This window comes from Leuresthes tenuis, unplaced genomic scaffold (genome assembly GCF_036924035.1).
Source record: "Leuresthes tenuis unplaced genomic scaffold, fLeuTen1.0.hap1 SCAF_8, whole genome shotgun sequence".
Lineage (NCBI taxonomy): Eukaryota > Metazoa > Chordata > Actinopteri > Atheriniformes > Atherinopsidae > Leuresthes > Leuresthes tenuis.
In genome coordinates this window covers 16675563-16702651 of record NW_027325362.1, presented here as the reverse complement: position 1 = coordinate 16702651, position 27089 = coordinate 16675563, and the positions used below count along the sequence as shown (strand labels likewise).

The following is a 27089-nucleotide window of genomic DNA, read 5'->3' as shown; positions in this document are numbered from 1 at the left end:
GGGTCAAATATGGCCTCAGACTTTTAGCAGTGTGTACGTCGATATGAACTGGGCTGCATGGAAGGTTCACCCACTTGATTATCCTCTACTGCATAATCGGAAGTTATTTATTCACTTAGAACATGCCTAAACATAGGCTGGCTCTGTTTCTGTCGCCTGGCGGTAATGATGTTTTTTTTTTTTTTTTTAATTTGATCCCAAGTAGTTGGGTCAGATGCTTGTGGAAATGCCTTCTAATGCTTGATGTAAATGGAGTCAAATGATTTTAGCTTCTCGTGAGAATGCCTTGCGCTGACGGTGAAAAGATAACTATCTACTATGTCTACTATTACTATTTCTTCTTTTTCTTCTATTTCTTCATTGATTTACCTTCTCTTCATGTAGTTTGGATATTTTTCTCCTCGGATGCGATTCATTAGCTTTTGATTTTCCCTACTCACAGAAGGTGGGCCATCAGCACTATGGCTTAGCAGTTCAGCTTTGAATCTGCAGAGCACGGTCCTTAACCCCAGAAAGGAGAGTCAGACGGTCTAAATGCTCCAGACTATTTGAAAACAATTTGGAGGAACCAGCACCGACCAATCCTTAATATATTTGCTGGATGGGGCTCTTTCAGGTCTTAGGACAAGCCAACACAAGCTTGGCAGAGAAGCAAGTAGAAGTTTTTCCCTCTTTTTGCTAAAATGGCAGACACAAGACGTTCAGTTTATGACTGTAATGGGATTCGATTTGCAAGCCTTTATTTTCTTATCAAAATAGGTCTAATTACAGCACAAGTGGATTTTGTTTCTTATTATTTTGTTGTGTCCCATGAAAAGTAGCAGACACGGGTCGCTGGCGGAGCTTCTCTGCTGCAGCCACCGGTTTCCCGGCTGACGGGGCAAAGCAGACCAGCGCCTCCATCAGGGAGTGACGGTTCTCATGCAGGCAGCGACTTCATTTCCCTGCTTTCGAATTTGACACGAAACAATAGCAGGGTCTGGCACCCAAATTATTGTAGACTAAGACTATTCCAGACATTTACCTGGGAAACAACATGAGTATTTATTTAATTTTTTTTAATATCGTCGTGCTTTTGAGGAAAAGTAGTGCTGCCAGCAGTCCGGCAGTGTAATTTCAGGTTGTGTCTGCGGTTTTCCTTGGTAAACACTCTTGTATCTGTGGTGCATGATTTGGAAAGTTTATGGGAAAGCAGGCTTTTCCCATACAGCTGCCTCTCAAGTGACGAGTCCTGGGCAGGCCTTTGTGGATACACCGACATGTCGTGACTTTGGCACGGTGAGAATTAGCAGCCCGGTCATTATTTTAATGCTGTTTGTTCAGTACAATAAGAGCATGGCAGATCAGTTTTGCAGAGTCAGAGTAGACTTTGAGGGGGGTGCTGAAAGGCAAAGACGAGTGTAGCTCATTAGCATATTAATAGAGCCCTCCTCACGGGACGAGGAAGAAGCTGGAGAGTCGTGTTCTATGCCGTGTCGTGGCCAGATAGGCCGCGAGAGCTTCGTTTGTGACAGAAACTTTAAATGATGCAATTTTCAGGAAAACAGATGAGTTGTTCAGGAACTGCTGGAGTGGGACTTTAAGAGAACGTTATATGAGCAACAGTGGCGCAGTGCTCACTTGTCTTTATTATTTGACACAAATATTGTGTCATGTATTTATTTTGATGATTAAAAAGAAATAGAAATGCTATTGAAAATGTACATATTTTTCTTATTGTAAGCATCATTTATGAAAAACACAGAGATTTATTTAACACAGGGACTGTATGTTATTTTTAATTAATCTTATATATGCTGTTTTGATATCGAGTTGCAGCAAATTAACAGCAAATCATGCTGAACTGATTCACTGTTTATTTCACTGTTATCTCGTTTTTTTTTTCTTTCTTTTTTTTTTGTTTGCTTTTGAGAAATTTTACAATAAAAATCACCATGGAACTCGCACACCGTTTCAAAGGAAGTGCGAGACATGTTTTTAAAGATTCATGTCTCCAGCAGAAATGGATGAAATGTGGTAACTTTGGGAGTATTAAGAGATCCGGCACTGCATCTTGAACTTTGTTCTCTGCATCAGATTTGTTGACGATGCAAGAACAGAACAACACCAGCCTTCACATATACTTTGGTCAGATACTGTTCATTTAAAACAAACAAAAAAGGCCTTTCAGCTCCATACTATATATATATATATATATATATATATATATATATATTTTTTTTAAAATCTGAAACAGTGAAAGGCAAACAGATAAGCTACAGTTTTTGCTCAGGTTCCTCTCGGAGGAACAGGATTCTGCTAGATTACAGTATTCTTTTGATGCCCCCTCGATGCTTCTAAAACCAATGTGAGCGCCGGTATTTTCTCATTTCCATCACCCACGTGAGACACTTCGTAAATCCCAAGATGAATTGGTGTTTCTGTAAGTCACCACTGGGCTTTACATGAAAATGTTTTCTCCTCATTCTTAGTAGGCTCCAGTTTTCAGGGCTCTGAGTCTGCGTAATATCTGCTGACTGTCAAATCATGTTCTTCCTCACTGTTGTCATATATTGCGGTTCGTTCGTAATAAATCTCGTTATAACTCCCACTGCACTTTTAGCTGAATAAGAGTCGAACATAGAATATGAAAACTGAGAGTAATTTATGGCGGATGCCGTGCATTTGTCATATTAGGCCGTACAGCCAGTGAAATCCGCAGCTGTAGAAAAGGGTAATCTGTGATTTCTAATGGACCTTAATGTGTCCTGATATGCTGAGTCCACCCATTAGACAATCCAGGTCAAACAAATTGGAAGAAAAATGTGCATTATTTCAGCCTGGTCCGTGTCACAATAAGACCATGTGGAAAAAAACTGTGTTACAGCCTCATGTCTCTTGTAAAATGAAACAATGCAGCACTGCTTGTTACTCTGTAGGGTTCGGATGAATTGATTTTGATGACACTGACCTCCCCTCAACAGATGTCTGAGTGGCTTTTCTGGGAAGAACTGTGAAGAAATAATTGACTACTGCAGGCTGCTCAATATCAACTGCCTAAATGAGGGATTGTGCTTGAGTGTAATTGGCGGATATCAGGTAGGTAATTCAATGTTTCAGTCATAATGAAATACTCTGAAGCCTGCAAAATATGATTCATGCTGCACCTTAATGAGGGTTACGGTAATGAACACAGTGTAGCTCATCCTTAGACAGAGCAGTGTGTACAGTAGAGCTGTTGTTTTAGTAAGAGAAAAAGTAATTTTCTTTGTCCCAATAAGACCATAATGTCTAATGAATCAGACAAATACATATGTGATGTGTCACAATTTCTGTCTGTCTTTGATTATCTGTGTGCCGCTTTTTAATTGTTTATGTGTTAATCAGTTATTAATTGGGTCTGATGAAGAATGGAGCTGATGCTTTTGCAATCGTTTCTGTCTTACAGCATTAGACTTTTGAGATCAAATCAGTCTATTCGGCTTTTTTGCTTTTTTTTTAACATGCCAAATTTAAAAAGCCTTCCTTTGGTTTTTAATATTCTTTTCATAAGAACATTTGTTTTCAGTTGAAGACAAAAAGACACAGAGAATATCTAGCATCGCTGATGGAAGTGTCTACAGACAGCACTAGTCCAATTCTAACCCATTAATCACAGAGAATACTTTGTTCAGATAGTCAGGTTCTGGTCTAATTTCCCTCTGTGTTGCTCAGCTCTCTCAAACGTCTGTATTTTATCTTTCCAGCACCTGAGACTACCCCTAATGCCCCATGGCTCCTAATTATTCTCCATCAGTCTTCATCCATTAGGCCGCTGAGAATGCTTCTGATCTAAAGTCTACTTTTAGATGCTTTGTGTTGGTGTGCCTCCTAACCGGGGTCAGGCATAATCAAAAACAGCATCTCACTGAAAAAGATGGGCAACTTCGTCTGGTCGACTTTTGTTTTCATTTATATTTTTGTTTAGTTTATTTTTACACGTTTTTGCTTTGACTATGAAAACCTGTTTTCACGGTTACTGCCATCTTAATTCCCTCTGGCTCTGTCGTGCAGTATAGAACAAAAAAACTCAGAAAATAGAGTACTCCTTTTAGTTTGTGCTTTCAGCGTTGCACTTTGGATTTTGGTTCGATGCTTTCTTGTTTCCCCTCATTCGGGGAGACATTAGTACGTAGTAAAAATCCCTCTTTCCTGACGTAAAATGACCATCGGATTTATTTAACATGATTTTTTTTTTGCAGCAATTTGACTGTCACATAAAGTCTCTTCCTCCCTCACAGTGAGGCAGCGGAAGATATCTCGAGGAGATGAGCGGATTGAACATTGAAAAAGCTTTCTGTATTGTCAGTGAACTGACCCTTTTCATTTGAGGGCAGTATTTACAGATTTATTGTGAAAGTCGAGTCGGCGTTTGATTTGAATTCTAGTGTTCCTGCATAAAGGAAACGGAAACAAAAAAAAAAAAAGATTTTGCTTTACTGCATTGCTGGTCTTAACACGTACTGCATCTTACCCCACAGTGTGGATGTCGTATTGTGCCACTAATCCCATGAATAATGTACTATGTTCCGGCAGTGCATCTGTGCTCCAGGGTGGATCGGAGAGTTTTGCCAATATGTAGGTGATGCCTGCGTGATGCAACCAGGCTGCTGTTTGAATGGAGCCACATGCATCACAACAAGTCAGCCGTCATCTCCCCCTCAGTACATCTGTAAATGTCCCCTCGGTTTCTCAGGTGAGATAAATTTGTATTATTACCACTTTTGCACCCTTTCAGTCTGTTTGAGCATCTGTACGTTGGTAATTTATGCCTTGATGTATATGAGCGCTTGTGGAAAGGCTGCTTTTCACAATATTTAACTTTTCTTTTTTTTTTTTTCCCTCTCTTGTTGCGTCAGTGCCAACAATGCTGAAAGCCTTCCATCAATTACATGTTTTTCTGCTTTGGCTTTTGTTGGTGTTTTAAGGCAGATGGTGGGTAAATGACATAAAAGGCACTGATATTTAACGAGGCACTCATTTACACCACAACAAGTGCTTAATCTGGGATGAATGGTAGGTGTCCATTAAAACCTTATCCCATACACACATCAAAGTTTTACTAAAGAATTCACTCCAAGAGAAATGTTTTTCGTGTTCTTTGTCGCGCGTGCGCAATCCGACATCTCCCTCGATAACGAACTATAGAATTCGATTGTGGACGAGCAAGCAGCTCTTTGACAGGCGCTGCTGCTCGCTCATCTCTGCCACTCACCGCGCAGAGTCGATAGAGCGTCGGTGGCAGAAGAGCAAGGTCTCCGGTTTCAGAGGCTGTGCTGCCGACTGTCAAAAGATCGCTTGTCTCGTTGCCTGGCAAATGCTGGAAGCCAGCTGCAGAATGGATTTGGAAATCTGGAAATAAAGTTGATAAGTTGATTGTTAAGTTTTTGATTCATTTTACAAATGTGGTTGGGTAAAGTACTTCTGAGCAGTCTAAACACTGTTTTTTCCAGACGTTAACTGATGTAATTTCGAACAGTACAGCACTCACTTACAACATTAGGAGTTTGTGAGGTTTATTCTCTGTTTCCTTTTCACATTTGACTCTCTTTACAGAGGATAGCACACTAGCTGATCATGCATTTGTCCCGAATTGAATTGGTCCACTTAATTGTCTAAATCAGCAGCCACTGCCTGTGTAATAGATGTGTATTTCCCTTTGAAAGGTAAGCTGAACCTGTTGTATATTAGTTTTTCAAGTAAAGTAGACGTTTGGCTTCAGTGAGAGACGGAAAAATGATGCGCTGCTTGCCTATAGGTCAGCAGGGCAACATGGTAAGGATTGTGGTGTTCACAAGTCAAAAGGTTTCAGGTTAAAGCTTCCACATTTTTATGCAACTGTTATTGATTTTCCGTTGATTTCTGCTGTCTCAAGGACATCTCTTCCATAACTGACCTGTAATTCGTCCAGAAGACTAGACAAATGAGAACACAAACTCTCTACAGTCCTCTTTACATTTCTCATTTGTAATAGTATTTTCTGCTGATTCAGGCTCATTACGCTATCTTGCGTAGCCTTGAGGCGAGACATTTTAGTTTGTCTAAATCCAAACGGAGAAGCACAGACGGAAGATGGGTGAATTAATAGTGAAGTGTCTACATAGAGTTAGAGGTCTGTGGGAAATAAGAAGCCAACAACCATATACTGTAAGCACAGGCCTGCTCTGTTTATGAAAAGATTTTTTATTTATTTTTTTTCTCTTAACCCTGAATCTTATTTACCAATGGCCTTGCCTGCTTGACATTTCTAAGGCCTGCAGCTGATTGCATTTTAATCCAAGTCCTCTGGCAAACTGCTTCCTAATTAGCTGCCAGCTCTGAACATGACCGAAAGTTGTTAAGCTGTCGGTGATGGTGGTTTAAAAAAAAAAAAAAAAAAAAGAAAGATAATAAATATTCGGAGCAAGAGATTACAGAAAATAAAGTCATTATTTTTCATTCACCATATTAAAAAGTTGGAAAAAAATTCCCAGAAACTGACAATATCAGCGATGCTATTCATGTTTTTGCAACATTGCATCATGGGCTCAGTGACTTTAATGATCACAGACTGAATGTTTTTGTAGAAAAAAACACTGTTTGTCCTTTTATTTATTTATTTATTTTTTCTTCTCTCTCCCTGTCGAGACAGACTGTGACCCAGCCTGAGTTTAGTTCTATCTTTTCCCTTTTCCACACTTTTGCCTCATGCCCCTCAGGTAGGGGATTGTTGTCCACTGTTTTTCAATTATATGGAAAGGTATTGACCTTATTTTCTAAGCCTGATAGGAGAGTCGTACTATTTGCACCATTCACAGCTGCGACTGTGCTCCGTCAGAGAAGATCATGTTTCAAGCATTGCTTATCCAAACCGTTCATTCTGTCTTTTATCTCTTTTTCAGTCTGTTTTCTATCATCATGCTGTAATATCATAAGCAAAAATCCCTTTTGTACGACATGTTAACATCTCATCACAGCATCGCATTTAAGGCATTAGGAACAACATTGATTTAGACAGATAGTGATTATTGCTAAACATGAAAATAATGTCAGGTGTTTTTTATGTCACTACACAGTATTACTGTTGTTTTACTACTTAAACAGTCTGTGTGTGTGATTGGCTTTTTTTCCCCATCCAGTGCACTCGTATTTTGGTCAGTAGTGTACTTCACAATCTAGCCTTAAGTCCTGACACAGTCTGCTGTCAATCACATAAGCTCTTACATGGCACTACACGAAGAAGTTTTTTTTTCTTTTCCTAGATCAAAGCTGAACATTTCAGTAATGGAAAATTGTCTCTTACACTGTGGCACTTCTCAGTGACTGATAGAATTCATCATTTTTTGGCATCTTGGGATTTCTGCTTTGGAATTTCAAGCCATGCAGCATAGAAGGGCCAATTTAATTTCAAGCTTTGCCCAGAAACCCCACTGTACTCTATCACAGATCATAACTCAGGATGCATTACTGAACTGCTGCCAGTCAGGTTTTCCTCTTTGCAATGTTTTATTTTTTAACAGAACAACTGCCGATGCCATTAAGTTTGGCTTGTTCATGCTTGTCCTATTTTAATTGTGTGCATACAAATATATTCACGATTCGACTTACATTTCTTCTTGTGAAATGAGAAACATCCCAACAACAAGAAGCTTTCTCTGGCAAACAATGGTAAATGGTCCATTGACAGCATTTATAAAGCACTTTTCTTGTCTTGTTGACCACTCGAAGCACTTTTAAACTGCGAGCCACATTCACACAATAATTTTTTATTCATGTACATACGGTGCTTTTCTGTCACATGCAGACACATCTCAGGCAGTTAGATGCAAATCATCTTTTTTGTGGACCTTTTTACATTTGGACTTGAGGAGCTATAGATTGGACTATCGGCCCTCTGATTAATGGGCCGCGCTTTCCAGCTGCTCGCCCACAGCTGCTCTTGTAGATTTTCAGAACCTAATATTCTTACAGAACCTTCTACAATAACTAAGGATTTGCAAAATGTTCCAAAATTCAATAAAATAACCTCTGTTGCACATAGACCTTTTAAATATATATATATATATATATCTATATATGTACTTGACACATTACCATATATTTCTTTTAGTTTGCTTTAAAAAATAGCTATGTTTCATATCACTTACTTTTTCATTTAAAAAAAAAAGCTAAATTGTCTAAAATAAATTTGATGGCCATAAATAATTGTAGGCGTTCCTAAGATTGAAATAGGACAAATGTATATACTTTGCACCTGAACAGGGTGGTGTATGTTGTATATAATTACCTGTAGCAAACCACAGTGCAGATGAGATCAATCATAGTGTTTATGCTGTAGCATGAAGCTGCTGCTGTCAAGAGGGAACTTTTAGTATATGTCTTTGCTGCTCCGTTATTGATGATGAGACATTTTGAACTAATAACCGGCATGAGATGACACCCACCCCCAACCACAGCAGTGGAACCGGCAGCTGCTCAGGGAACTGAGCTTCCTACCAAGCAACCTGCATACCCCATCTCATCTGGTCGCTCAGAACTCCTCATTAAGTGTCCATTTTCTTAACAAGCAATGTAGCCTGTCCAATTAGGGTTATGCTTTTTTTTTAATTTTTCCTATTATTATACGTCTTTCGCATGTCTTTTGTGGCACCTCTCAAATCCTGCAGTATTTAAATAGGTTTGCAGTGTAATTATCGTCCTTTTAAGGAACAGTTTCTTATCTGTGCTCTGAATATGATGTTAGAACCAGCAGCCACTTAGCTTTGCATAAAGAATGGATGATGAGAAAACAGCTAGACTGGCTCTGTAGATTCTTTATGAATACATTTGCCGCCAGCATCTGTCGGTTGGTTTGTTTGTTTACCCCAGTAAAACATTTAGACGTAAAGGGCAGAAGCTAGTAGTTGGCTCTTGTTCTTAGTCCACATGTCAGGCAGTGTCTGATGATGGTTGGCTGTATGAAGACACATCTTCCTATTTAGCACACAAATACAAACGCATCACCAATTGTTCAATTGAATTCACAGTCATGCATAAATTGTTTTGTTACTCATTATGCTAGTTAAAATATGTTCTTCCCTTCAAACAAAGAAGTGGCTTTTCTCAGAGTTCTTTGTGAGGGGGGGAGGCAAAAAGAGTTCTGGTACGTGAAGATAGTGATGAACTATAAATACTGGCGTCTGTGTAATTTTATTTTTTTTTTAACCTCTTTTCTCAGGAAGAATGTGCGAGACTGAGATCAACGAGTGTGACTCCAGCCCCTGTCAGCACAATGGCACATGCTCTGACTTGCTTGGAGACTACAACTGCCACTGCCCTGCAGGTATGTTGGGCTACGTCCAAAACAAGGGCTTTGTAATAACGTTTAAGTGATATTAGCTGTGGCAGCAGGTGGAATTGTAGACCTTTTCCATGTGTCTGCAGTGAATGTGGCCTAAGATCCTCAGCCAGAGCCCCTCTGGCCATCTCACTATCTACTGACAACCAAAGGTGATTAGCTTTCGCAAGCAGATTCCACGTGCTATGACACATTCTGCCCGAGGAAGTTAAACAGGTGTCTGCTTGATTTAATTTACTTTTTTTTTTTTTTTTTTTTCCTCCCACATATTTCCCATTCATTGAAATATGTTTTATATACCTGTGTTGAACGTGGTTAAACCTGTGTGGCATTGTGTTTTACTTCTCTCTTCACGTTTTTTAATAAAGCACTCGGATTTTTTCAGTTCTTAAAAAGAGCCATTTCAAAGCGCCATCTTCACAGCATGCAGCTGATTACGCTCCGTGCTCCATTGCACATTACAGAAGAAACAAGTCACAACCAGATTCTCCGTGGCATTATTCATGCTATCGGTTTACAGTCTTGGCTTGTGACTGACAGCTGATAAACAACATCAGCCTCATTGCCAGGCCTTGAAAATGCAAAGAAATCGTCCAGGTACTGTGTTATAAAATTTCTATTAAGGTAATTTTCCTCTAATTGCTTCTTGGACCTCTCCGGCTGAGTCTGAATTTACATTCGCTGAATGTAAACTGATGGATGATGCGCTCGTGCTTTCAGTTGTTGGCACGGCCCAGTTTGTGTGTCTGGCAATTGCTCTTACCCACCTAACTGGAACATTTTACTGCACATGGAGACCAAAGGCGTAGAGCATCTTTGTGTCCAGGTGTTGCTTTTCTCTACAGAATTTGCTCTTGTTATTTTTAGCTTCTCTTCTCTGCTAAAGTTTTCAACTCTTCACGGGATTGTAACATTGAAGATGATGAAACTCTGTTTATTCACTTTTGCTTAATTAAATCTTAAAGCACAACGCGGATGTTCAAGTCACAGTTTGCTCATGTTATCATTTGATGAGGCAAGGCACATTAGAGTCGGCATTAAAGGTGACATTCAAGGGTGGCATTGTATTTTCATCAACTGATGAGCTGTGTCAGCCCTTGAGGTATCTAAAACACAGGGAATGTTTGATGGATTAAATGTTATCCATCTGTTCATTTTCAGCACTACTTATTTTGTTCAGGGTTGTCGAGAGCTGAGGACTCTTCAGTTCACTTTACCATAATAACCACAAGAAAGCTGATATAATTAGATTTTGTTATAGTTGCGGCACAGTTCAGTGAGTACATCAGCACATCACAGCCCATAGATATAGGTGCACATGCAGACAGACCGCACTTACATAAGCTTATATTGGGTGAGCTGCTCCACCTGGACAAAACAGCATGATGTCAGAGCTCACACACAGACAGAAAAACAAAGTCCCACCTACAGGGAATTTAGAGTTTCCACTTCGCTTGACTGTCTTTTGAATTTTTACAGAGTGTGCTGGAAGAAAACTTTGCTGACATAAATGCAACTTCTAAACTCCCTTTTAAAGCCAAGTTTGAAGCTAAGACCCTCTAGATAACAGTTATGTAATAGGAACGTAGAAGGCTTATGACGAATCTACTGTAAAAAAGACTGATATTACAGCCTCTCATCTCAAACCTTTCAAGCAAATCCTATTTTATTAGCAGATTGTATTTTACTATGGAAAAAAATATCTAAGTGGTCTCTTTTTTTTCTTTCTTGTGTTCTTAATGATGCCCATGTTCATTCTCTGGTCAGCAATTAAAGTGAAACTAATGGCACATTTTAGTGCTCAGCCAGTGTGGATTTATTTTTCTTCGTAATGCTCCTTTTTAAACACACCACATTTGACATGGCTTTCCCTGGTCCTTTGTGAGTGAGCAGCTCTGTGGGAACTTGGCTGTGATGTTTGAAAAGAGAAGGGTTGGGTTGAGGCTTTTGTCATTGGGGTTATTGAGTGAGAACCTCCCATCACAGATGTCAAGTTGAAATAGACCCATGACACCCCAGAGGGCTCAACGGTTATCGTGTGCCCGCCCCCATTACACCTGCTCAGTGCACTGATATGGCCCGAGTTCATCTACCTCGTATTTTCCTCAGCACCGATGCCAGTGGATTTTCTGTTGTGGACCTAATTATAAAGCCTTATTATAATATGTGAGGTTGTTATACCAAAACTCTGTATTGTTGACAGCTGAGTTTACAGCAGTATTTGCAGTATCTCTCACTTTGAACCTGAGGTACCTGAGGCACAAAAGTTTTTTTTTGTTTTTTTTACCCAGCTTCCTCTGAAACTGCCTTTGCAGTCTGTGGTAATCCCTGATCATGAATCCCTAACTCCCTGAGTGAACTGGTTGTAGATCCACAGTTACAAAATTTCACAAGGTGTACCCAGCCCTACAAGCATTGCTTCGAAATCTAATCTGTTATATAAGAAAACCTGAGCACCTGCTTGTATGCCTCATTTCCAGTGTCATATGGTGAAGGGAGTTCTGTCATGTAAAAAGTAGTCTAAAGTCAAAGTCAAATGTATTTGTATAACACATTTCATGTACAAAACAATTCAAAGTGCTTCACATACAATAAAAGCATTGCTGCGGGGAGCAGAAAAAGCATTAAAAATATGTAAAAGAATATAAATAGATTTAATTAAAATGAATTAAAACAAGCAACAGTCTAGATAAGTTAAAAGATATTGTGCAGATTTCATGCATAGAAACTGCAATCCAATTGCAGTTCAAGAAAAATGTCCCTATGAGGACAATAAAGTGTATTGTATCAGTAAAACATAATGCCTTGTTTCACATATTTTCTGCCACTCATTGGCATTTAATGATACAGTATTTTCCTCAAATAATGACCATGTGCCGCATCATATTTTTGGCTCATGAGTTTAATTTGATTTCCTTTATCTGTTGTTATAAACTGCAGAAATCTAATGTTTTGTTTTTCCATATAAATTCTGGCCTTCTCAACATTTCATGTAACCCTGTGTGAGAATGGTTACACATGACTACTGTAGGGAAAGAAGCAAGAAGAAGAAGCAGATGAAAGCTTGGGGAAAAAAGCATAGCAATGGTGTTTGCCTCTTCAATCTTTAATGAAGAGTTAGATTGAGGCTGCATTTTGATACAAATTCAGGAGGCCACTGAGGTTCACTGACTATGCTCCAGAATGGGGCCAATTCTCAAGTCGAGCCACGGCTGGGCCAGTCTTGGCTGTGTTTATTAAATATATAGAAGAGCTTGCCTGGCACATCAACATGAATTAGAAATGGGCTAGAGGCACTGATTACAGGTCTATTTTTTTGCTGGTTTTGTATAGCATCTTTTAGATAACATATTTAATCTTGTGTGACAGGTTTTCAGGGGAAGAATTGCGAACTTGACATAGATGCCTGCCTTCTGCCTGACAGTACATGTCCACCGAATACTCAGTGTTTGGATCTGCCCAAGGAGCTTGAATACAGCTGTTGTGTACCCTGTCCTCAAAACCTTCAAGTGGGTAGAAATGTGTATTTTGTCATTTTATATTCTACTGTAGTATTGTATATTCTTAATGTACTTCCAGGTTTTAGCACCAGGGAATCGATATGGCAAAACAATTATAGGTCTATTTTTGTAACTTCCTTACACGTTTCATTTAGAGGCATTTCCATACAGTTCTTTATGTGTATACTCACTGAAACAATCAACAAACATCTACAGTAGTTACGATGTAGAAACACACTGGATAGATATTCATACAAGAATTCCCAGAGATCAAATCCTCCACTCGAATCAATGCTTTCTATTACAATTTTGACCTAAAAATGACCCAAATCTACACCAAAATCAGCGGTTCATTAGTCAAAACTGTTACCAAGTTGAATAAAACTGGACTTAACTTATAGATGAACAAACAAAAATAACTGACAAAAATATATACAGTGTCACTTAGAGATTGCACTTTTCTTGGCCAAATCCAATTTCTGGATTTTTCTATTTATTTTTATTTATTTATTTTTAAGGCTTGTCAGGCCATTTAGGATTTTTGCCGATTCTGATTTACTTTCTTTGGACTATCTAAACCAACACAAAGTAGATACTTTTCGTTGTCATTGAAAATTAAAGCAACACTAGAGCAGTATGTGACTCTTAGAATGCTGTGCTTTTGACTTGTGAGGTGAAAAAAGGAAATCTTTGCATTTGGCATTCATATTAGTGAGCACATTCATAGAACTGAAAAGCCAAGCCTCCTGCCACTTGACGCAGAAGAGCACAACAGAAGAGTTGGAGTGTCTGTATTTTTGAATGTGCATGTTGCTTTATGAATTGCTGAACTGACCTCCTGCATTTATTAAAACAAAAGAAGTGGGAAAAAACAAACCTGAACAGAAACTCTACTTCAAGTTTAAGATGTATATGATTGCTCACTGTGGAGCAAGGCTTCTATCGGCTCCAGCACAGAAAAGATATTGATATTAAACGCTGTCCCACAAGCCAGCTCTTTCTTTTCCCCTTTGTTTCCCCTCGCTATAAATGAACCAGCTATCAGACGTATCTGTTTTGTTACAAAGAGCTCTTGGGAGCTTTAGCTCTCAATGACCATTGATCTTGTCTTGTAAGACATGATGTAGATGCTACATGGAATATAAAGCATGAATCAGTATTCATCAGTGTGCCATGTGGCTGTAATGAAGCTCATTTTGAGGCAGCCAGCAGAAAGACATGATTAGGCATCGCATTGTGAGAAATACTTATACTTCTGACCAGAATGCGTTCAGTCCAATTTCAAACATTGCCATGCAAAGTGAAGCTTTTTCCATTTGCATCTCTGATTCTGTGAAACATGTCTCTGCCTACTTTACTTCTTCCTTTCTTTTTTTAGAAGCTGTGTGCCAATGGAGGGCATTGTGTGCTGAACGATGCCAACAGCCTCACCTGCATCTGTGCCCCTGGTTGGTCTGGTCCGAACTGTCTTATAAATATCAACGATTGTATTCGACATTGGTGTCAAAATGGAGCCACTTGTGTGGATAAGATTGATGGTTACAGGTCAGTGTTTAAGTCTTGATTGTCTTTAGGCTATTCTGGCACCAGAATGTCAATGATTGTAAAAGCTGTGACATTTACCGCTCCCCCTTTAGGGTTGAAAGAATTCTTCTTACTCTCTGCACTATTAAGAAATTCTCTTCAATCTGTCGGCAGCTGCCTTTGTCCCAGTGGATACACCGGGGTCCACTGCGAGGAGGACATTGATTACTGTGTCGGCCATCGCTGCTCTGAACACAGCATTTGCCTGGACCAGCAGCATAACTTCACCTGCCGCTGTATGCTTGGATTTGAGGGGCCGCTCTGTGAAGTGGAAGCAAATGAGTGCAACAGCTTCCCCTGCTCAAGTGGTGCCACCTGTGTGGACCTAATCAGTGATTATCGGTGCCACTGTCCCCCGGGGTTTGAGGGTATGAGACCATCTGATATGAATCTGAGCCCATTTTACAGCCATTAGTACAGCCAGCCGCTGGAGCAGGTTCTCGGGGAGGCTTTGTTGTTCAAATGTAAAGCTGATGAAGCTGAAATGTGCAGCGTTTGAGAAAGTTCAACATAATGGGAAATATATCAACTGTGACACACACATCCAGACATGTGGAATAGAATTATAGAGGATAAGCGGCTCAAAATATCCTGATTTCATTGGAAATGTGATGTGTGTATTTTTCATTGCATTGCCAGAGCATATTACCATTGAAATGAAAAGTTCTAGTTGGTTACTTTTGCTCATTTAAAATACTTATTGCACAATATTACGCTTACGCTATTACTTAGACATCAACCTGAAGCCAGTAGTATTCCATAGTTAATCTTGGACGTGAGTGATGTGAATATCTAAACTGATGAGTACAGAATCTGTCTTCTAAAATATATTTTGGTACAGTCAGCAGCTACTCTAATTATGTGAGTTCCTTATAGTACTTGATTAATAGATCCCTTGCCAATGTGTGGGGGTCACGATGGCAAAAGTACAACTAGCTTTGGTTTAGCCAGCAGGGAAGATGGAAGAGCAGTGCCCTCTGTCTCACAGAGAGCTAAGAGGTCTGAAATATAGCCAGAGGCCAGAGCTGGTAGAGCTTTAAATTTTGTCTGTAAAATCCTTAATCAATTCCATATCCTAACTCTTGCCCCGAGGATACTAAAACTGAGCTTGCACCATTTATGTATACCGCATTGTTGTACAGCCACATTTTGGGTATGTGGGATCAGAAGTGATTAGCTGCCTCATGTTGTTCAGGGCATTAGCAGAATTTTTTTTTATTGCATATATTCTGAATGTTGTGGCTACAAAAGCCCTTCAGTAATTATTCATTTTCCACTGGGGCAACAACACCCTTTGCAGAAGCGTGTTTAAGCTGTATTTCCTGTAGCATTAAATAGAGTGTATTTGTTTCTCCCCCCTATATCCTGCAGGAAAGACCTGCTCTCAGGATGTAAATGATTGTTGGTCGCAGCCTTGTCTAAATGGAGGCTCGTGTATAGATCTGATAAATGACTACATTTGTCACTGTCCTCTTGGTAAGTAGCATCTACTTGTGTATTATTGAGCATGTTTACAAAAATATCATGCTATTAATTTTCCTCGCCCTGTGTCTCGGGAATACACGAAACGTTTATGTCTCACACAACTTGTTTGTTTTCTTTGATGATTTTTCACTTCGTGTTCAAAATGCACTTCCAAAGATAGCAGAGAAAGAAATGATCATTTGCAAAAGTCTTGACATGGTTGGAACGCGAGCGCTTAAATGGGATCTGCATTAAGAAGAAAGAAGCGGTGCATTTTTATTATGGATTACTGTAAGAAAAACACAACTCTTTTAGAAGGAAGGTTGAAATAAATGTCATTAGTCGTGTAAATAAAAATGGGGGAAAAGCGGTTTTATGTCATGTTAAGCAAGAACTGGAACTGGCTTCGCTTCTGTAATTCCACTTAGAATTAGTTTTTCACCTTGTCCTTTAATCAAGCGACAACCAGTTTTACAAATGTGTACATATTTGACATTTGTTTATTGCACACATTCCAGACAGGATCCATAATCAGACCATAATAGAGGAAGGTGTAACATTCCTTTGTGTGCAGTTGATTTTACTTTGCCCCCTGGTAATAAAATACTTAATCACCACTTGATTGCAAAAGTCAGGCTGCAGCAGCCAAACCACTTGGCATTACAAGTCCAATGTCACATTCAAATGTAAACAGCCACAGGACGGGATTCACAGGCAAATATTTAAGAAATAAAACCCACCAACCATAGGTGTCAACGTGGCATTAAAATACACTCTGGCATTGTTCAGTTGATTGGATTTAGTGATATATGTGAGAAACGGGGATGAACTGCACAGAACTTTCACAAGCTCCGTCGGTTGTATTGTTTTAAAGTCTGCCCTCATATGTTCAGCTGTGTAGACTTGAGTAGGGCTTCACGGCGCGCCGGGCCTGGTGCATGGTGTGGTTTTACGACATTATGGACGCATAAAATGAACCACAGCAAATAATCTGCTCTTAGTGTTTTCTGCCTTTTGCTCAAATTAGATTTGGGCCGAAACAGAACACCAACGTGTGAGCAAAGCTTCCATTACTGTTTTGATTTCACTGACAGATTTATAAACAGGTGTTTTTGATCCGCCCTATCCTTTCAGAAATCCAATTAGACGAATGGTCTGCCAAGTTCACCTGCACCCCTCTGCTAAAAGATCACTGCTTTTCAGTACTGTGTTCAGACTCTTCCCGCTGCTGCCTCCTGTTTACTTTTGTTTTCCCTCTTTAAATTTTCATGTCTGAAACTACACCAGGAATAGACTACAAAGCTCCCAGGGTTTAATTCAGCCAAGGTCACCCAATCCACTTAGTTTGTTGTTTTTATGACAGAGAAAACAAAAGTTGGATCTGCATTCAAACACATACTGATTGGCAGTTGGGCTTGTTAGTAGATGGAAACCATGTTTTTTTGGGAATCCACCAGTGCTGTAACGGTTTCAGTATCATGACTGAAGGATGTTGGATTGCTGTGGTGCCATTTACTGTGACTAAATTTTGCGGCCTGACTTATAGTATTCAGATATTTAGTGCATGGTAGAATAGTGAAATGTAGTATATTAATATCTGTCTTTGTGTAACAGTTTTTGGATGAAATTTAGCAACGATGGGAGCAAATATTGCTTATTGTTGGCTTTGATGTTAGCTGTAATGTTATATCCTCCTTTAGAAGTCGCTTTGAATAAAAGCATCTGCCAAATGCATAAACATCTAAACATTTTGCTCATGAATTTTGCATATTCTATATGTCAGGAAGACATTTAAAATGCCTAGTTAACTGTGGCTTTCAAAGTATATAATCTCAACTGAAAACGAATCACTACTTTCTTGACCTAATTACAGCAGTTTTCCTTAACTTTCTCTCTCTTGCTTAAACATCCACATTGAACAAAGGCTTGTTTGGTGTAGGCAATTAACCACTCTCATTAATTCCATGTTTTACAATTAGCCCTCAGGACTTTGCTATAGTATATTGAACAAGATTTTATGTGTTTTTAAGAATTTAGAAAAATATCACATTGAACAACAGTGAATTTCTACATCAGCAATTCCTTCTCTGCAGTCCAACTGGTCTAAACCACCAGTAGCTGTCTGATAGAAAAGGGGGGAGTCCCATTTTGAGACGGTGACACTGTAAATGTGACATTCCTTCATGCAACATTAACCTCGGAGTGAATTGCATGCACAATTGGTTATTAAACACTTCTGAATCACCCTGTTGGAGGCAATAGCTGTCCATTTACTTGTCAAGGCAATACATAATATAATGGGAAAAGGGTAGTTGGAAGGTCATCAAACATCTAGGTAGATGCGGTGAAAGTAAGCTGCTCTTGACTTGGTCTACAATTTAATAAAAGCGAAGTCTACCTTACAGCTACATGTGCCACGCAATCTAATCCGAATGTAGCTATGCAGCTTTTAAGCATTTAACAGGCTACTGAAATGGGCTGTGAGAAACAAACAAAATGTTAGCTCCAGTAAATGTGTATCAGACTTGGAAACCATTGATTATCGGTGGGTCTCATTAACACCCACTTTAAAACATCCGTGCACCTCTGACACTTTATATAAGTGCATGCCTACATACCATTTTGTGACATTGTTTGTCACTCCTACCGCTCCCTCCCCTCACCCCATCTCTCATTCCGTCCAATCCTGTCCACAAGCAAATCCTCCTGTAGCCAACTGGATGGTATAAAGCCATGGCTCCATCCAAGCTTTGTGTTCCCTTTACAAATCCAGAGCTTTGTATTAACACCAAGGTCCACGATTGTCGTACTGAAATTACAACTTGCACACAAAATGATATTTCTATAAGAAAAACGTGCGGCGAGAATCTGCGCGCCTTACTTCAGGCGGCATGTTCATTTCCTGTATATCACTCCACCCTGCACTCCCAACACTGCTTCCCTGTCTACACTTCGCTCTATCTGTGGAATATAGACAAAAAGCCTGAAAAATGTTAACCAGAAATTAAGCATGTGTCCTTCTCCGCGTGTTTCTGTTGAGTGACACTGAATGAGACTGTTCCTCTTGATTACTTTTGCTTTTACTTGCTTTTATATTGCTTTCATATGATTGATTTGGGGACTGTCTTCATACATTATTGGATAAAGAGTGGAAATCAAGCTCATACAAATGTCTACAGTTTCCCAATGATTTATTAAACGGGAAGGTCTGCACGCGGGGCTTTCTTTTCTGGAGAATAAGCATGCATAAGCATTATATATTTTTTATTTTCACACACACACATCATTGGTCACGGCCCTACACTCATTAGACAGTGAATTTGACAAAAAAATGTCCAGGATTACAACTGCTGACAACAAGCTGAGCAGAGTTAATATAAAATGTCAAATGCTGGTCTTCATGAATTTGATCCTTACTCCATAATGAGTAAAGATTAAATTGTGTGTTGTCAGTCAAAACGAAACAAAACAAAGCAGTCTATTTGAGTTAGATTAATAATCAATCATGCCATCCGTCTGTGCTTTATTTATAACCATAGATATTGATGTTGGGATCTATCAGTGACATGCAGACGTGCATCTTGTGTGTTAGATAAATGTGATATAGATCAGCCTGCTACGGTAGGCTACTGCCAAGGACTCACTCAATTAGCATACCGCATAGCAGGTAGATTGTAATGGCAAGAATCGATACCCTGTTAATCTGCTGAGAAAAGTACAGCCATTTGGCCATAAACATGTGTTGCACTCTGTGTTGCCATCACTTTAATAAATCAGTCCTCTTGGCTTGATTCTCAAGTCTTTGCTGAATTTTCCTTTTTTGCCATTCTTAACTCAATGTTGTTACAGGATTCACGGGGAAAGATTGCTCTCTGGATATTGACCTTTGCTCCTTTGGACTGTGCAGTGAACATACTTTAATATGCACTGAGACCAAGGGTGGACAGAACGTCTCTTGTACTTGTGAAAGAGGTGAGCGGGAACTTTACGGGGGGGTAAATGGAATCGTGGTGAAAATAAGTGGGTGTGTCATGTTTTCTGACTTGATAAATGTGGACGTTTGTCGGGAGAATCCAGGCTTCGTGACTGTAGATGCTGTATGTGTCAGTAATCTGCACGGGGAAAAAAATCAAGCAGTTCATTCCTGGATGCAGTCATGGAACTGGAACTAAAAACATTTTGCTTGCCACACCAAGCATAATTCAGTCTCCTCTGCTCCACAGCAGCTCTTGCATCCCTTTTCAAACAAATAGCTATTGCACAGAAGTTCATGTAAGGCAATCAATAACTGTGACATCATTACTCGCGTTGCATTTATGCTCGGCAGATGTCAAAGTGAAGGATTGTGAGTGATTTCTTATGTAAATGAAAGCTACCTGCGGCGAGCTGCACTCTCCAGATCACTTCTCAAGGGCAAACTGTGAGTTGTCGTGTTTGGATGTTTCAGGTCAGCACTCCCCGCATCCATATTTTTAAAGCATTGCCAAACTAAGGTGTTGCAAAAAACATGGTAATAATACCTTCCCTCACCGTTGTTGCAGGGAAAACTCCTTCATCCTCATTTGAGGAGTAATAATGTTATATTACAGTGCAGATTAACTTGGAAAAAAAAAAAAAGGAAGCAGTTTTGACAGGGGTGTCGTTTAGTCTTATAATGTTTCAAAGAAGCAGCTTTGCAGTGCACGACTTCCTTCTGCAATGAAATTATTGGAGCTCTATTATTTGCTTCATCAAAAGCTCTTCTTGGCATGAGACACCTTTTGTCATCCAGCAGGATTTCACAGTGCAGCGGTTGTTTTTGTTTCTCTTTTTGTACAATGCCACTGGTATTTCACACGAAACTGCTTACTCTGCAGAAAGACAGATGCTCTGACTTTTCCTTTTTTTGTGAAAATTATCTCCAGACGCTTGCTCTGTTATAACTTGGCTAGCTAACATTCATATTGCACATACATAAACAAATGTCCCATTGTGCGAGGTTAACCCACTTACAGCTTGTTTAGCACCAGCAATAATGTGCCTTAAATACTACCGTTTCTTCTCTTTATAGGCCTGTGTGGCCCATGTGAATACATATACATGTGTGCATAATTGTTTTATACATGCATTATTTGTTTCATATGATCTTTTTTGTGTATAGGTTGACTTTGATTGTAAAAAAAAATCACTGGATTTGGCCTGTGCGATGTAATAAATCAGAAGGGCAATGACTGGCCCTTATTAAACATGATTAAATGATCCAGTGAGCTGAGTCTGCCTGTTCTCAGCAAGCTCTTTGAATCAATACAAGCTTTGAAAACCAGCTTCTGTTTGTGAAAACAAAGTCATGCTGATCCTAATTGGCTGAGGAATGAAACCAGGCGTAAAAGATTCCAATAACATTTTTTTTTCCCGTTTCTCTCCCCCCCCCCCTAGGGTTTGGAGGGTTATTTTGTGAAGTAAATCTCAATAAGTGCGAGTCACAGCCATGCCTGAATGGTGGCGTTTGTGTGGATGGCATTGACCTCTATCAGTGCTTGTGCTCAGAGGGTAAGTTGTAATGCAGTTATATTCCCCAGTGCTTGAGATGATATGGTTTTGTGGCTAATTCAGACGTTTGTTAGTTTCTAAGTGTGCAGCCAACGGATTTTATCTCAAAGTTGAAACCATGGATTAAATGAAAAAGCCATTTTGCTGCACTTTCACTCAGAGTTTTTTAATATATATTTTTTTTTTACGTGTTCACCTGGATTTGCTGTTTCAAATCAAACAGTTCTGAGAACTCCTTGAGTGTAATCACACACTGTGGAGGACTCCCGTGAACCGCCCGAAAGGGATTTTTTGATGTTTGCATTTACAGCGCCAACACGAAAGAAGAAGTAGTGTAGCGGTCGGCCTTAACATTGTGTTGTATTATGTATGTTGCATCAAGGCTCGAGTAGATCGTCTGGGAGTCACTTGGAAAAAGAAGAAAAATGAAAGGCAAAATGTTTCTACACTGGGCACAAAATGTTATTGCATGCCTATGATATTCAGTTGAAATAGTTTATGTGAATGTTTTGACTCATTTGCATATTTTAGTGGAGTCATCGGTGCATCCATTCATCCGTCTAATTTCTTCCATTTATCCAAGGTTTGGTTGCAGTGGCAATAGTCTAAACAGAGTATCCCAGATGTCCCCCCTACCCATGCATCACTTTTCCTCTTCTTCTGGTGGATTGCAAGATGTAATAAAGCTGTATGGGATACATTATAACCCCAGAGAATTCTTTATCTACCTCAGGCCTTCTCTCTTTAGAGCATGCCTGGAAAACCTCCACTGGAAGGCACACGGGAATCATCCAATATAATTTCCAAACAAACTCTTTCTGGCACATTGTGACTCAAACAGGCAGTGGCACCAGTCCCACATCATTTGCACATTTCTAGTTTATTTATTTACAGTTTTTGGTTAATGAGCCATGATGTTCACGAACTTGAGCTTGGCTTCTGTTAACCAACAAGACAACAAAAAAATATCCCCGGTTTTTGGGGCATCTCACGGTTTGTGGATTTGAAAGGACATGAGATCCCACTGAAAATGTGTTTTAAGTTTTCTGGAATACTGACAATATGCTGTTTTTGCTATAGCATAGTGTAATGATCCTTCTCTGGAAAGCAGCAACGCTCACTAAATGCTAAAAATGTAATGTGTTGATTGAGTGCAGGCGGGCCAGAAAATGTTGTGGGAACACTAAATAAAGGCAGGATGCGAGATTAACACGGGAACGCAAAAACAAAATGTTGTAAATAAAACAGAAAGTGTCAAAACAAAAAATCCCAAACTGTGATAAAATGTGAATGATTGGGGGGAAAAAAAAGAAGAGGGCATATAATGAGGGGTGTTGTGTGTCTTTAAGCTCCACAGAATGGAGAGCAGCAAAGAGAAACAGAGACTCTGTTTCACAGTTTTTTCTCTCTCGTGCTAATTTTTACAGACGATTCATGAAATATGGAAATGCAAAAATGGTCCATCGTCAATATGTAAGAGGGCTCCTTAAAAGTTTTACAAGGTGTGTTTACATGGGAGCTTATAAAATGTTAAGAGGAGCCAATCTCTCGCCCTCTGGGTGTCTGGTATTCCCTGCATGGGTTCTGAGTCATGGCAGTCGGTGTGGCAGCACATGCATGTCAATGCATTCCAGTTCTTTCCCAGCTATCTGGACAAGGTTGCTTTTCCGGATTTTTCAACTTAATAAATAGCTTTCTTTGTTTAAAACGGCGAGCAGTTGAGACTATAGTTAACTTTGCTCTGGTTTCCTCAGACAAGGAGACCTATGAATTGCTTCAACGCCATCGAGCATCGTTTCTCTTTCAGTTTGGGCTCCGTTTGCTTCGAGCTAAGGTTTTGCTGCTCTAGCGCGAGACCCGTTTGTTTTCTAGGGTCGTATGTTGCACCTTTTTTAAAGCGATTACTTTTTCAGATGGTTTGCTAGTGTTTAAAGGAATTTACTAAATTGTCGGTAGCCGCTGCTGCACTTTATGGCCCATTATATGTCATTTTTGGTGATTATTTCCAGTGATGTTACAGAAGAATGACAACACAAAGCTAATATTACTTCTTCTATTGGACAAATATACGGGGCACAGAAAACCCAACTTGTGAGAGGCAACCAGAAAAATGATGATAACCAACATTTTCATCAGTATGCCATAAAGATTTTGATTTCCTGTAAGTTGTAAACAGTTCACAACGCTTCTTATAACTAGACTCGGGTTGCTTCAGCCAGTCCCAAAGTAGATAAGGGCCTTCATGCAATCTAGCGTGACAGAATTCACAAGGACTTAGTTTGGCACAGCTGGAGAAGATTCTTGGTCCTTATCTTCTTATTTGCCCAGTGTTATGCATTTTAATCTTAATCTTACCTATACAGCCATGCGTTATTCATGTTGCCGAGAGACTTTACAGACTGAGACAATAAGAAGAAACCAGTCCGTGAACAAACTTACTTGGAATCAAATCTATATCCTCTTAATAAATTAGTTTTTTTTTTTAATCATATGATGTTTTATGCCACTTGTGACTATTTTCAATTACACATTTTCTCAAGTACCACAACCTGTGATCCATTACCCTGAAGGTTAACAAATATTTGCTTTGATTCCCTAGATGTCATCAGCAGATAGATACTCGCTTCATTATTGGGAGATGAAATAAATCTCAACCATTTTTCCAATAATTTCCCGGTCCAGTTGACATTTTACCTGTGAGACATACCTCTGGCTAAACCTTGATTGCAGGTGAAGTCTGTTATGCATTTTTAATGAAGTCAGGATAATTGTCAAATTTTACGACTTGGAGAGAGATGGAAATTGGTTCCATGGTCAGTTTGAGAAATGATGAGAATTTGACCTGCACCGATGGCGCAGATAGCTAAGCATTAGTCACGGGTCTCCTGTAGCTGCGGTGTGTGACAGTGCTAATGATAGTCATTTTGCAGCGTGACCATGCAGTGGAATATATTTATGGGAAGGTAAAAATGACAGAAATTTCAGGACCCACTTATACGTGCTGCCTTTAACCTTTTATTCAATAAAAAATATATCAAACCGGCAGATTAAAGCTAGAATTGTTTTGCTGAAAACATTTGTCAGGCACACGGTATGAAAAAAACTTTTCTTTTTTTTTTTTCCTTCCCCTCATCGACTGACTGGAACAGTCTCCTCCACGCAGTGTGCACTTGTTAACTTGTGATGAGCTTCCAGTGAAAAGTCATGTTGATTTTTTTGCTGCTTTGGGGTGTAATTTGATTCCAATTAGTGTCTTTTCAAGTCATGTGTTTACTGACATTTAAACACCATCTCTGATGGGGTTTTTCTTTTTCTCAGGCTTTGAGGGTTTCAACTGTGAAATCAACTATGATGAATGTGTCCATGGATACTGTGCCAATAATTCCACATGTATTGACCTGGTTGCAGACTACGAGTGCATCTGTCCTTTGGGTTTTGCTGGTGAGTTTTTTTTTTTTTCCCTTTTTCTTGCAATAATTAATCAGCATGTCATTGATTGATGACTTTAAAGCTGCGGTGACATCAAACTGTCCCCATGTTTTATGTGAAAAGCTCCTTCAACAGTTTCAAAATAACTGCAGCTAATTCCAGGAAAAAGATACCAAAGTAGTCATTGGAAAAATAAATCAACTAATCTTAGGAAGGGTAGTTTATATCTTATTCATCAGAGATACATTTATTATATTAGATATCATATGATCAATTTAAATATTAATATTATAATTGTCCATTTTTTTGCTAAACAACATTTTCTTCTGCATTTGAACTCCCATCAACATGCAAACAGTGTTTTTAGTGAGGAAAAAACTCTCAGTTGTCAGTGTATTCATATGTAGATGATTATCAGAGGTTTTGGGCATACTTTGCACATGCCTGCTGTTGCTTTGTGTAATGAACATCTGCTGGAACCCTTAAAAATGATATTTATATACTGTTTTTGCATATAATTTCCAGGACCTTCACCACCTGATACTGTAATATCATACTGAGCGACAGTATTTTTTTATTTTCTTTTTTTGCCAAGGGAGAATGAACTTAGTCGGAATGCTCAGAATGATCTTCTCTGGTTCTCACCTACTGGCTTACATTCTTGTCTGGATGGAGCTATTTTTTCAAACAGAGGAAAAAATATCGTTGTTTTTTTTTTTTTTTTTTAAATACCTGGCTTTTTGTGGTCAAGTTTCAGTTGATGTTCCTTTTTATCTCGTATTGTGTATTTATTATGGTATTAATGAAACTAATATATGTTTAAGATCCTGAAACATAAAAAAAACACTATTTGTTTTGCCATTTCAAGCAACCTAAAATGATCTAAACTGTGTGTGCCTTTGGCTGTGAGAACAGAAATCATCCCAACTGGCTCCATTACTACACATCTCATAGCACACTGATTAATTTTCCATTTTTTCTTTGTTTCTCTTTGTGTTCCTGTTAGTGATCCTAATCTAAGATTCTTTATTTTACATTTCAGGTAAAAACTGCTCCATACCTGCCTCTGTGTGTCTGTCAGATATGGAGTTCTGCAGAAATGGAGGAACCTGTTCCCAGAATTTAGCTGGAGACATTCATTGCATCTGCCCTTCTGGTATTAAACCAACCATTTTATTATGTGCATTGGATTTATTAAGCTTAGTCTTAGTTTTGTCACATGGATTCATCTTAGCTTAGGCTCCTCAGTCTTGCCTGCACTAGACTGTTCAGTAAGAAAGTGCATGTTCTCTTCTTGTGTAATGCAATAGCTTTTGTGTATTTGGCCGTTAATGTATGTGAAACATATTGGAGTTGTCGATTACAGTGGAATCAGCAACACACACATTAACATCTGTACAAATGCACAATTGTTTAAAAAAAAAAAAAAAAGCTACACTGTTGCTGAAATCCCTCCTTGTTCTTAGTGTTTTATGCTCTCGCTGGATGTATTGGGTAAATCAGCTGACTTGGGGGGGAAGAAAAAATACTGGCAGCAAGACCATTATGTGAAATCCAAAGCCATGATTGTTACTAGATCTGAGAAGACGTAAGGATACTGCACACGGCACGTCAATCACTTCTTTGATCCCAACTCTTGCAGGATACCGTGGCAAAGACTGCTCCTCATCTGTGAATCAGTGCATGTCAAATCCATGCGACCCTGAAGGAACAATCCTCTGTGAAGAGCTGGAAAGTGCTTATACGTGTGTGTGTCGTCACGGGCACACTGGGATCCACTGCGAAACTCCCATAAGTCACTGCGTCGGTGGCCTTTGTCAACATGGTTCACTGTGTGTGCATCTATCGAGAGGGTTCAAATGTGATTGTTTAGCAGGTAGGTTCACCCTTCAGCAAGGGGTTGTTTCCAACTAAGGCATTCCCTCGACTGAATCATGAACGTAGCAGACACTCCCAGACTGACGCCTTCATTTGTTCAGCTTTCTTCTCTGTGGGAGCCTAATCTCTTTGGCCTTAAGCTAAAACACGTAACAGCCTTTATGCAGTTGTGTAAGCCAGGACGCAGCCCATCAGGATGTGAGCTGACTTCAAAACGATGATGATGCTTAGGACGGTTTTAGGAAAGGGAATGGTTTATTACCGAGGGAAAATACCGGCATTACATTAACTTTCCTATCTATATAGAAATAATTTCCGAACCTAATAATTTAAAAGTAATAATTAGATTGTTATACTACCAAGAATTACTA

General features: G+C 39.3%; 1 protein-coding gene across 1 annotated transcript in view; it reads left to right on the top strand.

Moving 5' to 3' along the window:
* Nucleotides 1-27089, top strand: part of eys (eyes shut homolog) — a 156388-nt gene that overhangs the window by 11235 nt on the left and 118064 nt on the right. The window contains exons 5-16 of the mRNA XM_072391139.1: nt 2964-3078; nt 4555-4714; nt 9215-9319; nt 12704-12843; nt 14216-14379; nt 14533-14786; nt 15790-15894; nt 19732-19854; nt 21298-21411; nt 24730-24852; nt 25883-25996; nt 26483-26716. Of these exons, the coding sequence (XP_072247240.1) occupies nt 2964-3078; nt 4555-4714; nt 9215-9319; nt 12704-12843; nt 14216-14379; nt 14533-14786; nt 15790-15894; nt 19732-19854; nt 21298-21411; nt 24730-24852; nt 25883-25996; nt 26483-26716 (1751 nt within the window). The remainder of the gene's footprint in view (nt 1-2963; nt 3079-4554; nt 4715-9214; nt 9320-12703; nt 12844-14215; nt 14380-14532; nt 14787-15789; nt 15895-19731; nt 19855-21297; nt 21412-24729; nt 24853-25882; nt 25997-26482; nt 26717-27089) is intronic.